This window comes from Perca flavescens, chromosome 1 (assembly GCF_004354835.1).
Source record: "Perca flavescens isolate YP-PL-M2 chromosome 1, PFLA_1.0, whole genome shotgun sequence".
In the NCBI taxonomy this organism is placed as follows: domain Eukaryota; kingdom Metazoa; phylum Chordata; class Actinopteri; order Perciformes; family Percidae; genus Perca; species Perca flavescens.
Genome location: NC_041331.1, coordinates 32868023 through 32886976, shown reverse-complemented (window position 1 = coordinate 32886976; position 18954 = coordinate 32868023). Strand labels below are relative to the sequence as shown.

Sequence of the window (18954 nt, the reverse complement as noted above, 5' to 3'; positions counted from 1 at the left end):
AATGAACAGTCAAATGATGGAAAGGAGCAGCTTCAGACCTCAAATGAACCGTGGCCTGTCTGCTTGCCTGGCCAGCATGCTTGTGTACCAAAATCCCACCTCCCTCTCCTCCTCATCCACCTGTCTTAATGACTGTCCACTGTCTCACACTCCCAGCCTATTCTGACCGCTTTGTTCTCCTCAAAAAAGGAATCATGTTTTGGGAGTTTTGGGGGGATCAAGACTCTATATCCTATCATTTTTTACTGATCCTTTTCTGAATGTGGAGCTTTCTGTGTATCCCATCTACTGGAGCTGTGTGATTGCTGCAGTGTGTTGTCTGATGGCTGGGTTTCAGGGCCTGTCACTGAACACCCCCTCCAGCACCACCCCCACTCCGTCTGCTTGCTCTCTCAATGAGAATGGCGCCATTTCCCCGGCATCACTCTGCTGGCACAGCATTTACAGTGAACAGTGTGCGGATGGAGATATATAGAGTGGGAAAAGGAGGGAGACAGAGAGATGAGGCAGGGAGATAGAGAGAAGGAGCTAGGGAGACAGGGTTAGGAGGGGTGAGAAGTGGATGACAGAAAGCAAGATGGAGACAAAAACGTTTGCTGAGCTCAGAGTTGTGGCACTACGGCCTGGCAGGCAGGATGGACCCGCTAAAGGGGAGGGAGATCACCCCACATGGTGTGGAAGGCTTTTTGCTGAATTTTACTATCTAGCTGGCATTCTCTGGCTTTCACTTGGCAACACAGTGGCTCAGCGGTTAGCACTGTTGCTTCACGGAAAGATCATCCCAGATTTCCGTCCCAGTCCCAGTCCTGTCTGTGTAGCATTGGCCATGCAAGTGTGGGTTTCTTTTCATCCCGTGGTTTCCTCACACATTCAAATTTCCTATAGTTTATATATAGTTTATAGTCCTTATGGTAAGTTTTCTATATTTTTAGCCCAGAAGACAGAATATAGGTGGATGAAATTGGCTGGGCCATATTTTACTTGCTATTAATCAATGTTGTGTGTCCTTGTTTGTCAAATGTTTGTTGACCAACTGTCATGGACCTAGCCCACCTTTGCTGCTACTATTAATACCCCCTGAATCTATTCAAGTTCACACTGTCCAAAGGATTGCCCAACTCAGTCAACCCCATCACAGGCCCTTATGCAGGAATTAACATGATCTCTTATTCCGTGTTTATTCCCTTGCACAGGAATGAAGATACACAGAATCGTTGAGACTTACGGTGTTCTTTTCCCCCATGTCTTCGAGACCACATTCTAACATTTCTTCAGTTTTCTGTCAGATCCTTCCATATTCCTTCAGTCTTTTCTAATGTGACTTACTCTACTCCAGATACAGCATTGTTTTTAATGGGGCACATTTCTCCAAGGTGACTGTTTGTTACTGTATGATTGTGAAGCATGTGCATGCTAAACTAACCTTCACTGGGTAAATCAAGGTTAGAAAACATCTTTAATTGCTAAATAAACATTGACCTTAGCTGTGAAGATGGAATCTAACTCTGGTGCTAATTGTAGGTGGTGCTGCATGAGAGCATTCAGCTATTCGTTACACTTAGCAGTAGGGATGCACCGATCCAACTTTTTCAGTCCCAATACCGATGCCTGGGCTTTGTGTACCTGTCGATACCCGATACCGATCCGATACCGTTGTTGAATTAATAATACACTGTATACCTTCCACCTTATACCTTCCTTCCACCATGTGGAAGAGACTAAAGGCACCAGTTTCACTTTCCTAACTAAACATTACTTTCCTAACTAAGACAAAATAACATAGATGTAATGTATTGAATTTTTATTTATTTGTACACTCAACTCTTCCAGCATGCAACACACGTGCGACAAAAAACTAACAAAACTGGATCGGCCCGTGGATCTGTTAATTTCTCCGATCCAGCTATTTTGTCAATATTGGGACCGATATCCGATCTTAATATCGGATCAGTGCACCCCTACTTAGCAGTTGTTTTTTCTTCATTATTTGTGTACCAGCTTGCTTTCTTGCCCCTTTTCCTGACAGTTATTATGTCTTAAGAACTTCATCTTGACATTGCATTGTCATTTAAATAGCTACCTGCCATACTTACTCGAGCGATAAAGGGCTGATTCCTCAATTGTTTCTAAGAAGTCCCACAATAAGTGTTTTCCCTGAATATAGTCAAGTAGATTATTTTTAACTCAGAATCTTTGAAAATATTGTGTGGCAGTTTGGAACATTTTTGTGTCTTAAATTGGAGTAAAAGCATTGCTGTGCTAGCATTGCCAAAGGGCCAAACAGAAAGATGCAGTGATGTACTGGTTCAAAGGTTCTCTCATTAGAGTAACTGTTGGGATGAAATTGCCGTAATTACAGTTATTGCTGAAATATTTTACAAGCACTTTTGCGCTTTTCTCTGGTAGGACCTTCTATCAAAATCTCTGTCAATCAACTTTGGGGTAATATGTTGACGAATATCATGTTTTTGCTTCCAGGTTCTATAACAAACCACTGTGCTGGTCCTTGTTCTCTCCTGAACAAGGTCTAATTTAAATGCAATTAACAGAGCCTTCGGAGAAGCAGAAAACAGCAATATAAATGAATATGTTGTCAGTAGAGCAGCTAGCAGGCAACTTTCCCGACGGAGCATTGTATTAATTAGTGTCCAGTGCACAAACATACCTTTCTCTTGCTGAATGCATGCTCTGTCTTATCAGCAGCCCAGCCAGGGAAAACAACCAAATAGACAGATGAAGTAATGTAGGCAATCTAAAATAAATTCAGGTAGGCAGCAATGGCACCATTGTAAGCACAATAATTCCTATCAGGATTATTAACTCGGGCCACTTGATGTTGTCAGTGGTCTAAAATGTTGAATGTTTTCTTCTGGGCCTTCATTATAGGAAATGTATCCCTGTATTATGGCCTGGGCAATGTTATTTGTGATGTTCCCAGTCCTAGTGTTAGCGACTCTGAGGGAGTGTTTGTTTGGATTCAGTTGTGGCCACTTTCTGGTCTGTGTGCTGCTTTTTTAGAACTGTACAGTCAGAAAGATAAAATGAGCGCCTCTCTTTTGTGCTGGGATTTATTTTCCTTTTATTCTAGTTCCCTCTCTGCCATTTTGACTTTTTTGCATTAAAGGTTTTTTGTTCTTGTTGGGTATCATAATGCTTTCTTTGCCACAATTAAAGTTTAGTATTTGTAGTTAAAGTAGTATTTCTTCCTGGATGATGTTTTTTTGTCTTTTTGTTTACCATTTGTTCTGTAAGAAAAGGTCATCAGTCTGTGTGTGTGTGTGTGTGTGTGTGTGTGTGTGTGTGTGTGTGTGTGTGTGTGTGTGTGTGTGTGTGTGTGTGTGTGTGTGTGTGTGTGTGTGTGTGCGTGCGTGCGTGTGTATGTGTGTGTGTGTGTGTGTGTGTGTGTGTGTGTGTGTGTGGATATATATGCACATGCATGTACAGTAAGTTTGTGTAAGTACACAAAGCTGTTTTTGTGTCTGTCACATGTGCACCTTTACTATATTCCTGTCGTCTTCATGTCAACATGCATGTGATCAAAAATAGGCTCAGTCTTTGCTCCGAGACCATCACATCATGGCAGTGTGATCTTCCCCACTGCCACCCTCTCACAAACAGCGGTCTGACATCTTTATGCCCGTCCCCGGCCCGGTGAAAGCCTGTCTCTCTCTGTCCTCCCTCGCTTTCCTTTTCAGGACACTGTATTTATGATGGCAGTAAATGCACAAAAGCCCTCTTTTGTTATTGATCGGGTTCATTTTGATTTGGACTCACAGCAACGACTATCATTGGGACCGGTGGGGCCCAGCAGTGTACATTTCACACAGCTCCCGCTAAATCCTGTAAGAGGGATTGGTTTCGGGAGGTCTGGCATCAGTCTTGGCTTCACGATATGAAATCATATTAGTTTCAGCTTTTCATAGTCACTGGGAGAATAGCCACCAACAAACGGCTGGGCACACCTTCAAAGTTTGCTTATTTAGTTATTCAGCCCTTTTATTTGATGTTTAAACTCTGCAACTGATAACACCATGAATTATTGTCCTGCAAAGGATGTTTGCAACCTCAGTAAATTGCTTTGTTCTCTGCATGCAAACAGTCCAAATTAGTGGCTGGCGACACACAAAGAGCATTGTCTAGCGATATAATGCATTTTCAATTAGGAGGCGTTGAGAGATTTAGCTTATTCTCAGGATAGGTAGCTCTTTTCTTCAATAGCCCTAGAGACCAGTAATTGATTACCAAGTGTGAAATGGAAGTTACGAACGGACTGAGTGTGGCTGTGTCCCAGGGGAGAAGAGTTTCGAGCAGGCGTAGTGCTTGACTCGCTCACCTCCGCCTCTACTTACATCTTGACTTCAAAATACGTAAGCACCCACTGACTCACTGCGCGATAAGAAACGTACCTATTACAGAGCCTTTTATTTCAAACCCAGTGTCAAATATCACAGTAATGACTGTGATTAAGCCATGCTGCGGTCGTGCTCCTTATGATACCAGTTTGAATGGACAGCAGCTCGCGATGACTCAGATCCCCTATCAGGTTGCATTAATATCTTCCCACTGGCTCGGACTCTGTAACCACGCCTGTCTCCCCAGAGCCTGACAACTTGCAGCTCATTACAGACAAACTGTCCACGAGGAAACAAACTCGCTCCTCTTACCTTATTAATATTGTCAACTGTGTTTAATTTCATCACTTGCCCTCCTCGTGTGTGTTGCCGGAGTAAGTGCAACTCTCTGTCAACGGCAGAGACAGCTCGGTGACCCACACCGCAAGAGTCTGTCATATCTATAATGTATCTGTCTCGATGCTTTCAGCCATTTACTCAACCAGATGAAGAGTGATGCCATTTGTAATGTCGGGTCGTTTTCCTGATGTGGTTATTAGAGGGATTAAGCAATCCAAACAGGGTTACACTGCTAAGAGTGTCTCAGAGAACCATGGATGTGTTGTGGAACCAAGAACTTTAGCAAAAAACAAGCCTTTTGGAAAGGGAGTGGAAAGGTTTTGCTGATACATTTACAGTATATGATTTAAAGAAGTATTTCAACACAGAAATTTGCTGTCTGGTGGAGAGTTAGATGTGGAGATCGATACCCCTCTCATGTCTGTGTATGTACTATGGAGGTAGAGCCAGCAGGTATTTAGCTTAGCACAAATACTTGAAACAGGGAGGAAACAGCTAGCCCGGCTTTGCCGAAAGGTAACTTTAATAGCTTTAAATAACTAAATCGGCCTACCAGCATGAAATATAACATCTTAATTAGTGAGCTTTAGAGGTGCTGTTAGGCAGACTTTGTTACTTTTGGACAGAGCCAGGCTTTTGTTTTACCAGTCAGATATGAGAGTGGTATCGATTTTCTTATTCTCTCTCTCAGCAAAGAAAGCAAATAAGCCCATTACCCCAAAATGTCACAAATTCAAGAAGGCACACACATGTATTATTATTGCAGTATGTACTGTAGGGTGTCTGATTTTCAATGATATATCTCAATAAGCACCTAACATATTGAATGTGTTGTGTTGCAGGTTGTGTACACACCTGCTAAATGACACACGCAGGCAGACTGATGCCCTTGGATTTCAATATTTCACTGCATCTCGGTAAAGCCACGTGACATAAAGTGATGACATTGGTGCGATGATGTCACTGGTTATAGTTTTGAAATATGTGCTGCTTCAGCAGAGTGATGACTTACATCCAGAGATGAAAGTAAGGGTGTCCTGTTTTGTATTGTGTACCACGAGAAGAATTAGTGCCGGTACTCCATTGCAGGAAAAGAAGCTGTCAAGGTTACAGAGTAAAATAGGATTCAAGTTGTAATCCTCTACATTGTAAATCTGCCATTGATTTACAAGAATGTCTTAAATAATATTTCTCCCAGTATTTTCTTGTTATTTATCATACATTTTAAAGCAAGGGCTAGACAGCTTTAGAGACGGCAGTAGTGTGCATCATACAGTAATGGTGTCAAAATATGATAAAAAGGGAGGAAAAGAGGGCAAACTCCTTTTTACAGTTGCTTCAAGGTATCCCTGTCATTTCAATGCAGAGTTCGCTATATAGGTCTGTTGTGTAACTAAAAAAAGAACTATAGAGAGTGTCGGGAACTGATTGCTGGTAGAAGTAATGATCACCCATTCTGCAGTATGTGTGCTATTAAGATGGGTGTGATTGACACATTAGCCAACAATAGCTTCTTAGCATTTTGAAGTAGTTTGGTCAGTGAAACTGGGAATAATCTTTAAAGTGTAAAGCTCATTATAACAGTATGTTGGTTTACCTGTAATTATAATCAAGCCCTGCACAAACTACAGGCCTGTTTAAAACCATAGCCCATCACCCTGTTTCAATTGTGAATGTGGTTTCCCATGCATCCATCGTTCTATTGAAAGACAATTGTCTCAAAGTCATGGTAAAAAAAATTTTTATTTATCCAGAAAACACTTGCTTAGCATGCATGCTGTTTATAGCAGTGGCCTGGATCACACACTCCCACCTGGGAAGACACTTGATCAGTTGATCAATGTCAGGTTTAATCTTTCTCTTAGACTTTTTCAGAACCTACTAGCATTGCTCTAAGCCCTCATTGCACATATCTTATGGCAAATGAGGGAATAAAAATCGTTATTTGTGCATTAGGTTGCCTTGTTTTAGTCATAATGTATTAGTTTTGTGAAAAGTGCTACCCTTGTGGGACATTGGTATGAACATATTGTCCCTGACTTCTTTATCCGCCGGCGGCTGAGCATTTTCTCAGGCTAAATGACTTAGCTACACACAAGTTGTGAGACTGTGATTAGCTACTTTCCTCTGAGAGAGAGATTTACAGAGTCACTTTTTCAGTCTGTCCAAGATATCATATTTTAAAAGTGCTGGAAGGAGACAACATATATTTAAGCAGTAAGCCATGAGAAGCTGTACTTGACAGTGATTTTGGAAAATCAAGGCATTGTTAGGGACTTTTCTAAAAAAAAACTGTCATGGCACAGCTCTGAGTAGCTTTTTGCTTTTGTAAAATGACTGCAATAAAAAAAAGAATGTAAATTTGCCATAAATGTTACATTTTAATGTAATATCTGTAATAAATTATGCTTTTACCACTTTGACTGGTGATTTAGTTGCACAGTATTTTACAAGAACTTCAAACACACTCAGTCAAAACTGAGTGAATAAACTGTTTTTATGATATAAACTCAATGAATGACTCGATTTTCTAAAAGGAGCTGTATTGATCCAGCTCAGCCCGTAATGGACATTGGAAAGTTGTTTCAGCACTTAAAAGCCTAAAATCTTTGAAATGTCTCTTTTTAATCACTTGATATCACAATGGATCTCAGTGCTCGCTTCTAGATTGCAGTCATTTATTTAAGCTACAGGGTAATGCACAAATATCAATGTGTAACAAAGCTATGTTAAGTCTCTCCATGCAGCTGTAAAGGTACTAATCAGACTGTAAAAGTTCAAATTAGATATAATAAAATGATTATACATTGCCATTGTATGGTATGAACCATACTGTATTTATGGTTTCTAAACTGTGCTTTGTGTAAGCTAGGCATTTTCTTAGGTGTCTTCTCCCACAAACATGCACACACCTTTCTTAGAAATGCTCGTAAGGACTCTTCTAAAAAATGTATTGTAATACATTCTGCAGTTTCTTTGAGCAGAAGAGTGATGATAAGAAAAGAGTTTGAAGCCTCTTGCTGTTTAACTATCTGCACTGAGAAATGTTCTCAAATAAGACACTGTATCCCTGTTAGCAACAGGAGTGTTAGTGGTGTTATTAAATAGCTTAACCTGTCCTCTGACCTCCCTGAAGGCAACAGCTGTGTGGTTCCAAGAGTGTTTGTATATATTCACATTCAAACTAAGCAAATTACAGTGCAATTATGTGAAGAGGGTTTGTTCTTGAGAAACAGGATTGAGCTAACCTGCTTCAAACTCTGAGCTCGGCCTATCTCCAGTGCTTTCAGAATATTCATCTGTCTCTCCAGTAACCACCAAAGACTGCAGCAGAGGAAAATGAGAAATGATGTTTTATAATGAGAGCCCTAGGCAAAGACATACAGAGGCATGTCTTTTAAAAAAATCTGTCATTATATATTCTCCTAGTAATACTGCAGAGGGGGAAGCATACTAAGAACTGTGCACTCTTTGAAGGCAGTTCTTTAATGTTTTGGATAGAGCTTGCATTGCCTTTTGATATAGGGTTAATCGTATATCCTGTAATTTTGTATTCAGATGTTATGCTGTAAGCAGCAACAGTTCATGTGGAATTTAGCTATATCTTTGTTTACTCATAAACAAACATTGATACTTTAAATCAGACAAAATCAACTATGGCTGTAAAAAAAAAAAAAAAAAAAAAAAGTTTTGCAAGAGATTGTATAACTAGAGCACACTGGCTACAATGACTAAGTGTTGATGCTGTCAGCTGTCCCATTACAGATTCATAGCAATCTAAAGAGACAGAAAACAAACGTGAAAGACTATTACAAAAGGTAGTGCAACTACTGGGTGTGTTCCTGACTTAAATGAACACTTGAATGGATGGTTCAATAAGTGTCATGTTAAAGTTCATACCCTGGATGATATTTCTCACCCACTTCACACTATACTGATGTAACACAGGAGTTGTTTCATCAATAGGTGTGTACTTCACAGACTGTCTGCAGAGAGTTTCAAGCTGCAGTTTGTTCTTGGTGCAATGAGCCATTGGAATGAGCTGTGGAGTTGTTGTACTGTCTTTATTTAATTGAAGTTTGTGTAATGAGACCTGTTATTGTTTTTATCTGTGCGTTTTATCACTTAAAGTCATTTGCCACTAGCAGCTTGTGAATATGCACTGATAAAATAATGAAGCAGGATCAATATCACAGTTTAAAGTGCACTAATCAATATATTTTATATTGACAGTGGAATGAATGAATATAATGTGAAAATATTTGCTTGTAGTAACAAACCCACACAGAATGATCACCTCACAATGCAGTCATCCTCAGCTCTACAGAGCATTTTTTGCGACTTCCAGCTCATTGTATTGGGTTTGTGGCCCACAGTTTTACTGTTTGGTTGGGTCTCATACCTCTCATACGTGTCACTTCCAGCAGCAGGCAGTACATGTCTAGCACTAAATGACTGCTGTTGAGCAGTGGAGCATTAAAGAGCTAAAGATATTTCTCTCAGGAGTTGGCCAAGACCAAAACAGAGCTAAAAGGAGATTTAAAAAAATTTGACTTACATTTGTTCAGGTGGCCAGAAACACAACTGCATATGAATGCTGATATTACTATTGTCTGGATGTGTAAATAGGTAACAGTTAGTCTCGCTTTGCCCTTTGACCCTCCTCCACAGCGCCGCGGAGGAGGGTCTGGCTAGTCCACACAGCATTCCGGGATGGGCATTTCTTTAAACCAATCACAATCGTCTTGGGTGGCGCTAAGTGCCGTACAGAGCAACGGTGCCTCTGCGAAATAGCCTCGGGAAGGAACTTGTTTTGGTGGAACGTGTACGTTCAAAGGTTGTTTTAGTCATGCAACAGAATACTCAAATACGACAGATAGTCTAGCTAGCTCTCTGGATTTACCCTGCAGAGATCTGAGAAGCAGTGAACCATAATCCTCATAAATCAACCGGAGTTTAAAATTCCAACACAAAGAAAGCCCAAGGTAACGGTCATCTGGCCTAAATGAGGGACATTCGGCGGAATTTCTGGCAGCAATCCTGGAAGTGAAACGTTGTGTATATAGAATAGGTAACCGTTTGTTAACATGTTTGCCATGACAGCTTGTTTAGATGATAATATGTCAATGTTGTTTTTACAGCTTATTGCAATGCACCACGGGGCTAAAAAACAATAAATATATTATTACTGCTTTAAAAGGAACCAGATGTAGCTCAGGTCAAGAATTGAGTTTGGGTTTGTTTAGCAGGATCAATGCATACGCTTTGTTTTAAATGACTCTTTAATCCTTCCATAGCTATTTGTCCTTGTCACTCTGCTCTCAGCTCCTCTACTTGGCATTACCAACTAGCCAGATAGTCTGTTTTGTTACTGATAGCTGTCACTAGTGATTCTCTCCTACACATCCTCAACATCTCACAGGCAGCTCTTGCTTTAAAGCTAATTAAAAATTTAGACACAAACACAATGTTGTAAACTGAGTATTGCAACCAAGTTCCACCTGCATTGCAAAGATTGCCTAGCGAAGAAATGGTGCAACCAAAGAAAAAAAAGAAGAAAATCAATAGTCCACTCTGCCTCCAACATCTTAATGCCACTCTCAGTGGAGAGGGATGTGTGGAAGTGATGGAGTCTCTGTCAGTTACTAGACATCAGAGGAGTTTTTAATTGAGGCCCCAGTGGGGCTGGGAGGGACATGGGAGACGTTGAGAGAGAGCTCGCCCGGCCGGTGTTAGATGAGGTGGGCAGGCCGGTTGTTAGACAGTATTGTCTGCGTGCGTACATGCATTTGCTTCAAGTTCAGGATTTTATTTTGGGCAAAATTAATGTTTGTTTTATATACCATGGATCCTGTGTTTTCACCATGTCTTCCACGTCTGACTTGTCTCATCATTAGTACAGGAAGATTGGCAACGGTGTGTTGGGTTTTTTCTTTTTACGACTTTTTTTAGTGCTACGTGTGTCAGAGCTGGACCACATTTTGGGGATATTCCTTGTTGACATGTTTCCTAATGATTTGCTCCGGTCTCTATTGAGCTGTCCGACTCCATTTCTTCGCCATCCCTTTTCGTAGCATGCACATGTGCGTTTGTTTTAATGTAAAAGGGTAGGGTATGCCCACTGGTTAACATGCAGTGGGCTGATGCTCGCAGTGCGATTTGACGTGACATTTAAAATTCATTTTTTACCAGGACAAATTGTGTAGCCAAATCCTCATCAGGGCACGTATCTCCACTGGTGTGAAGTTTATTTTGGTTTTACTGCCCACCTCTACCCCAGGCCATTGTTTATATATTCCAGCACTGATCTGTTACACATTCTTACACCTCCCTGCCTGTAACTTAGCCTCTGCCTTCCTAACACGACAACCATGCAGTTGGCTCTAAGCTGTATATTCAGTTAATTAGCCTGTCTATTGGGTATGGGATTACCTTCAACTGTAAAGATGAGAAAACCCACTCTAACCTTGCTCCTGGCATATCTGAGTAAGACTTGAAATCATCCCTTTGAATATACCTGTGACTTAGTTTTGCCCTGCTTTCCTCCCAGACAAATCAGTGACTGTTGTGCTGGTTGTGTACTGTAGTAATACACAAAAAGCTTTCTGACAGTTGCTTTTATGGCACTATGAAAGTCGTCCATCCTAAAGAAATACTCCACCCATAACCTATACTTTGATTATTAGATATACTCATCCCCTATGTACCTTATGCAGCACACCCATTTTTTAGTTTGTTCCATTTCCTGTTTTAACTTCTGGTTGTACTGTAGTTGCAGTCTTTTTGCTAAATCAAAGGTTGCAGTCCAGATCGGTTCACACAGCCTATTATAATCTCAGAGTTGGGAACACACACCTGACATCACCACATACACCACAGATATCGGATTAAAAAGACCTCAATCTTTGGCGCAAAGTTACATATGGCAATAACTTATTGTACAACTCGCTCAACTAGCTTACCATGTGTTGCAGCCATATGGTTGCAGCTTGTTTCAAGTAGCAAGCCTCTGATACTAACTTATCAGTATGATCATTCAGGTCATAAAGTTATTAGCATTATTTGCATTCTATAAAAACAATCATAAATTGCCATGCTATTCTTTGTTTTTTTTTGGTCTGGGACCTGATTTATCATCATAAATTAAAACACATTGTTTCATCCAACTACCCAATATAATATTTATTGTATTAATAATAGAAATAGAAATAATTAGCTCCACTGTGACTCTGTGTTTTGGATGAAGAAATATTGTATTGAGTCACATTTTAAAGGGTCATTCTCAGACAACTTCATATTGTTATAAACCCATTATAAAACATAAAAAATCAAACACATTCTAATCAGTCACCATGGCTTTTATAAAAGGTCAATGGCAGTCTGCTGTGATTTTTTTAATTTTTTATTTAACCTCTGGTCGTCCTTCACGCTGTACATTATATTAATATGAAGGCAATCTATAATATGAAGACAAAATAACGGCTAAAACACATCTTTTCCAACTACACCTCGGATAAAAAAAAAAAAAGTCTGGAGTTTGAACCTTCACAGTTGAAAGCACTTAATTGTAAGTCGCTTTGGATAAAAGCGTCAGCTAAATGACATGTAATGTAATGTAATGTAACGGAGTGGTAGCAGTTCATTGTTGCTAAAATGTGTAAGATCAATCTCATTTTAAGGTAGCTCTGCTACGTTTGTTACAACTACGTTAATACAAACCATTTTAACCTTTCTTACAGCATAAACCATTTGATCACAAACATATCTTTGTCATTTCTGTAGTGCAATTTATTGTTATGCTTATCGATTGATCAATCGACTGTGGTGTGCTGATACCGATGTATATTCAGCAAGCTTTTCATGCCTGGTTATCCGGCACTTTGGCTTTCAGTGGGAGATTTTTGTCTTTTTTTGTGTCACAGCCAAATTCTGGAAAGGTTTGAATTTTTAAGTGATATGCAGTAACCATTTGTGATGTTTAAAACATGTTGCTGCCTTTGTAAATACCTTTCACAGACATCCAGATACCCCTGATTTACACTGGTAACTTACTTTTGTATGACTAAGAAACTTATCATTTTCCAACCGCCCCATTTTCTTGTTTTGTATGAGCAAGCCACAATGATCAATATCTTGCTCAAGTTCAGTCTGTCTCTTTGTCTCATAGTAACCTTTCTTAGTATTGTGGGTGGGTGGCAGAGAATATTCACCTGTGGATCAATCAGATTAAAGTCTGATTTACCACACACCACCAACTCATCATTCTAAATCCATAGTGCTGCAGCATAGTCAGAGTACCTCTGGACTGTGAGCCAACGTTCCACTGAAGAAAGGTCAGTAGCAGCCTGACGTCTCTGAGAGACAGCTTATGAGTTGAGGGTGGACTAATACCATAAAACCTCATTGTGATTCCAACCCAGTCCTGCATTCACATAGTTACCAGCACTGCTTGCTGGCGAACCCACAACCCCAAATTCATTCACTCTTTATTTACCCTTCTTGGGTCGCTTGGTCACTCAACCGCTTACCCCATCCCTCCAACCTTCACTGACTCACTAACTCATCCACCTTACTCACACCCGCTTACCCTCCACCACTTTCCCCACTACTACCAGATGGCTTTTATAGTTCTCCCGCTGAGGAAAGAAAGAGGGCTGTTAGAAACGTTATTCCTGTAAATGCAGAGCCATTACTCTGTTTTAATGTGCATGTCTGCACGTCATACACTCGTGTTTGCCACGAGCCCATGGTGTCAAGGGAAGGGCAATAATGTCAGACAAATTGTGTAAGTAAATGGGCGCTAGGTTGTCCTAGAGACGAACGCATTGCCTCCCTGCATGCAAATAAGACACTGAGGTAGCATCTTGCTGAAAAGCAATTTATTGAAATGCAAAAAAAGAGGAGAGAAGGCTCAGAGCAAAGATGCTGACAGGACAAAAACCTGTCGCCATCCATCTCAGTTTGCCAAGTTTTCACTCTACAAGTGAGCTTCTTGTCCCCTCCCAGAGAGGACAGGTGTTTCCTAGAAATATTGCAAGAACAGCTGGTGTGTCTGTGTGGTCACAGGCTTTTCATGTTGGCTGAATGGGGAAGGGTTCAGAGGTTTTGATAGATGGACGCCTTCGAGGTTGATAATAAAGGCTGGTAATTGAAACTGAAGCTGAAACAAATTCAAAGTCATTCGTTCAATGTAATGCTAATATTCATGCTCATGTTTTTCATTCTGGCTAATCCGTGTCCTCTGACACAGAGGCCATCTTCTTTCCATTAGCACCGTTGTTATTGTTTCTGCCAATCTCTTTCCTGTGAGATCAGCGGCACTACACAGAAACTGAATAAAGAAGTTTAAATCACCAATGTCTGCGAGCTGCTTGCACTCGCTGAGGTAGTATGCATCAATCATCTCGCCAGTGTTGGGTGAATATGATTTAAGCGTGAGCTCCTGTTTTGTCTCACTGAGTTTTATATCTCATTCACTCTACTGTTTCTTCCCAGCCTTACTGTATTGTCTGAATGAATGTCTTTATCTCTGCCATGTGACTCATTGTTAGAGAGATATATAAGCCTATTTCGAGTTCTGGGCCTGGCTGTGCCTCTGTGTTCTCCAGGGCTGTATAGGCCCTCCAGCAGGGTTGGGCCCTACTGCTGCTCAACCCCTGGGCTAGCCCCCAGTCCACCTCGCTTTTCTCTGATCAACACTCCTCCTCTACAGGTCCCCCCTCTCTCTTCCTTTATTTTCACAACCAGTCAGAATAAGGTCAGGTTGTTCATCCTGACAATGAAAGAAAAACCTAATTGACTCTTCCTCTCCTCTTCCTCATCCCTCCAGCTTGTCTACAATGAGCCTTGAGGCTCTTTTTAGCCTGAAGCCATCCTTCTGTCAAGGGACATTATTCTCCTTTGGTCACAGCTTAAGAGGCTAGGTTTCTTCTAGGCAGGTAAAACTGGGCTGACAGTTGGAGAGAAAGCAGCTTTGATCTCCGCTGTCTTCCCGTTGCAGAACCAAGATGACAGACAAGGGAGTCTTAGGAGCACTTTATTCCACCAAAGGTGCTGGTGAGAAAACACTCAGGCTTGTAAAAATGCCTGCAAATCTTGGCTCTCACATTCACTGATGCCCAAACAATATCTAAGCTGGCCCCTCGCGAGTCCCCAATAGTGTCTTCCAGAGACTAAGGGAGCCTCATTTCTCACTGGTGATGTGCCCTGTGTTAGAGGCTCCATATGGAGGTGGTGTTTTATCATACTCTTGCCTGCCCCCATTAAATATCTATTTTTACTATAGCAGTCTGCTGTGGCCTCCTATGATACACAAAACACCTGCGGTGAAGCACCACCTATAAGAAGTAATAGTAGAGGATGCGCTCCAGGTGTGGTCGATATAACCTGTAAAAAATTTTGCAAACATTAATTGAAGGTGCATTTGTAGCTATCAATGGTACCCTTTCATTATATATCACTTTTTATCAGTTTGATAGTGCTCAAAAGCAAAGAAAACGCTGCAAGGGATGAACACAGTAACACATCACATTGTATGTACAATATAATAGAACATAATACAACAGCATCATTTTATAGCCTTCAAAACTACCATAGTGTTGACTCAGTGCCGTGCAGACAGTTTTAATAAAATCTAAACATTTTAAGTAGGCTATTCTATTGGATTTGCAATGTATTGTGCAGGTATTCCCGTAATTGTGTCCACCTACTGAATCTATCAGTAATGTATGAGACAGATGTGATCTCCACACGTTAGTATTGTATATTTCCAAAAATGATTGATATACAAATGAAAATAATCACTGTAGATGTGTGATGTCACAATAAGGCAGTGGAGAAGGATTCATGGAAAATAATGGCAGCAACTGTAACCACTGCATACGGCTGCTGACAGTGCCAAAATGCAAATGTTACCACATGCAGTTTTCCTGACATCAAACATATAGACTCCAATAAAAGCAAAATTCATAAATGCTGCACACGGTTTGAATGTGCTGAAATGTGCAGAATGTCATGCTTTCACGTTGTAGTAAATTATATGACAAAAAAATGAAAAGATCTAAATCTATAGTGTAATTTTATGTACACTGACAGGGTACATACCTAGCCCCTATTTTATGTTTACTAGTCAACTGACATTGAGTATTTGCATCAGCAAAATTGGAAGGAAGTAAATACAGACATGAATCCGGGTGAGTGTGTGGCATTTAAATTGGTTATTATGATTGTCTTCTTTCATTCTCTATCTTATCATGTCAGTTTGTTATAGACCCCCTGCCACTATTTTGATGTGTATTCTGATGTGTACTACACATTCACAGTATCTAGAAAACATCAAGTGTGTGAGGTGAAGTTTGCCCTGTTTGGTGCAGCTCTGAAGTCTGCAGACTCTAGGTAATGTGACAGTGCAGCCCAAAGCACTCCATCCTCACCCTTGCACAGAGGGAATAGGGAAAAGGGGAAAGAGAGGATAGGTAAACAGAGCCATTAGAGACAAATCTATTTCTGAAGAAAACAAAATCACATCATCAAACAAGAGAAAAAGAAAAATATGATCCTGCAGCCCTTTGGGCCCCGGCGTAGCAATGATAGCCGACTATGGCATTTGTCTTTATCAGTCTGCCTTGAGGGAGGGAGAGTGTGGTGGGAAGGTGTGCGAATAAAGAGAATGAGAAAGACTATGGAAACAAAGAGCAAAGCTTCTTTACTCATCGCAAAGAGCTAGACTCATTTGTTACTTTTCTGACTTAAAAGACGTAAACAGCTTGTTTATGATTATTTCTCTTTTATACATGTTTTGTGGTTTTGCTGTTAGTACGAAGTGGCTCTCAGATGGTCATTCTTTAAATATAACAGAGTGAAGGGCTCGGTGGACAGCGAGCCAGAGCATCATCAGTCACGACTAGCCTGGGGAGGCATACGCAGCTTCATCAAAATGACAAGATTGACTTTCCAGATTTTATCCTTTCTTGCTTTGCAGTAGCAGTACCAGAGAGTCTTAAAAAAGCCTTGTGTCTCAAGGGACTCTCTTGAAATATATATATATATGTATATATGGTTAAGCAGACTATGGTGACCTTAAAATTAGATCATTAAATTGCATGGAATGTATAACATGTAATATACATTAATATCTGCCTCTATAACAGTCTCTAGATTATATCGGAGGCATTCTTTTTAATCTTTTACTGCCAATAAAACAAGGAGTAGTAAGACTAATAATCTGCAACCATGCTATTAGCTCTGTGGGGTTAAATATTAATGTCATCACCAATCCAATAAGACATTTCCATTGCTGTCTTCATGTAAATCACCCTTCTTCTTCACCCTTGGTTTTGTTCTGGTTTTGTGTGTGCCAATAACAGCCTGTACTTAGCACAGTGTGGCTTTGAGCTAAATGCTAATGTCACCATGCAACCATGCTCACAATGCCGATGCTAACATAGCTGATGGGGATGTCATTAATTTTGCAGGTATTTAATAACTATAATAATAATGCAATTAATCCAACTTGCGTAGGAATCTGTCCAATAGTTGTTCTTTTCAACAAATATAATCCTCATGTTGGGGCTAGAAGAAAAGTCAGGGGATCATTAAAGTCATAGGCTTTATGTTCTTGGAACCATGAATGTCTAGTTTTATGGCAATCAATCCAATAGATGTTGAGATGTATCAGTCTGGACCAAAGTGGTAGTCTGACCAACAAACAGATTGGCATTGTCATCTCCAAAGATATGGCTAAAAACAAACTGAACTGACTTTTTCACTCCTCACTATGGCCCTCTGTGGCCTTTCATTAACTCTGTTTCATAGGACAATCAGGTACATTTGCTTCTCACCATCAGATGGACTGGCTTTCCATCTGAGAATTGATCGCCTCCAAAAGGAAGCCTCTATTTGCCCTCCATCTTGGCTGGGCTGTATTATAGCCTGTCTGCCTGTCTGCATAGTTGATGCCAAGTCCTTACAGATGCTTCATCATTTCCTCTTTCCAATGCCAGTCATTTTTCAGTCTTTTTTTTTGAATACCCCAGGGAAATTTGGCTGTGTCTCTGATTTCTTTTTTTTTGTCCTGCTGACCAGTTTTTATTCCTCCTCATCAGTTTGCAGTTAGCCAACCTACTGCCACTCATTTTGATGTCTATATGTATTCAAAATAATTTGAATATAGTGTTGTCCGAAAGATATGCTATTATTGTACTCGTCAAAAAGATCAAAATGTTGTATCAAAATATGTACCGTGCAGATTTATAATATCTCACTGAATATTGGCATTTCATTCCCGTTCAGAGTGAAAATTACATTATAGACATTAAGAAGCTATAGAGTATTAAAGCAAACACATCAGAACTTGAGACATCTGAGCAATGCGTAGCAGAAGGCAGGGGGTGGGTTAGTTAGCGCCAACATCCTCTTAATGCTGTGCCAATGCTGTTCAAGTGAAACAACAACACAGTCTTGTGCGACTGCTTAGCTATCTGCCATCTGGACTCAATTGAATGACTCAAGTGTCTTAATTGGACACTAGTAAAGAAGCACTGACTCCGTTCACATTAAGCAAAGGTTCAGACTCTTCGGTTTTCTCCGACAGTCCCAATGTTTTCTGAAAGTCAGACCTTATACGGAGATGATATGAGTCTGACGATGATGACGGAGATGATGATGATGATGATGATGATGATGATGATGATGATGATGATGGCAATAATCGCCATCAGTGTCGTCATGTTGTGCTTCATGTTCTGCAGTCTCGATAATTCAGGATTTATTGACAATGAACTCACACAGCAAAAGTGTCAAATGGTGATGGATACAGCCGTGACAGTTGTGCTCTTATTTTAGCTCTGCAAGAGTGAATAATGAGGCTCTCCCTTCTCTGCCCCCCTCCCCCTCTGCTCTTTCCTTCAGGTCAGAACATTGCGTTCCCCCCGGTGGCTCTGTGGGTAACCGTTGGCCTGGCCGTGTGTCTGCTGGTGCTGCTCATTGCCCTGGCTGCTGTCTGCCGCAGGAAGATCAAGGAGAGCTGTGAGGAGGCCAGGAGAGAAGGTAGGGGGAATGGAAAAGAGAGAAGGGAGAAGGGAGAAGGGGAGAGGTGGCTCTGCACATTTTGCACCGGTATATATTCTCACTAGGGGTACAATTCATTGGTGATGACTCTCTTGAAAATCCATGTTTAATCTTCAAGGTTAGATACAAGCATGTTTTGGGCTGACTTGCCTTCATTAGGGGCAATATGAAATGTAAATCTCAGAGCAGTGACACC

At 40.7% G+C, this 18954-nt stretch overlaps 1 protein-coding gene across 3 annotated transcripts in view; it reads left to right on the top strand.

The window, feature by feature from the left end:
• Positions 1 to 18954, top strand: part of cd276 (CD276 molecule) — a 79256-nt gene that overhangs the window by 36068 nt on the left and 24234 nt on the right. For all 3 annotated transcript variants that reach the window (XR_003692620.1, XR_003692621.1, XM_028578821.1), the window contains exon 5: positions 18600 to 18737. Coding sequence is in view for 1 of the 3 variants with exons in the window: in XM_028578821.1 (XP_028434622.1) it covers positions 18600 to 18737 (138 nt within the window). In the remaining 2 variants the exon portion in view is untranslated. The remainder of the gene's footprint in view (positions 1 to 18599; positions 18738 to 18954) is intronic.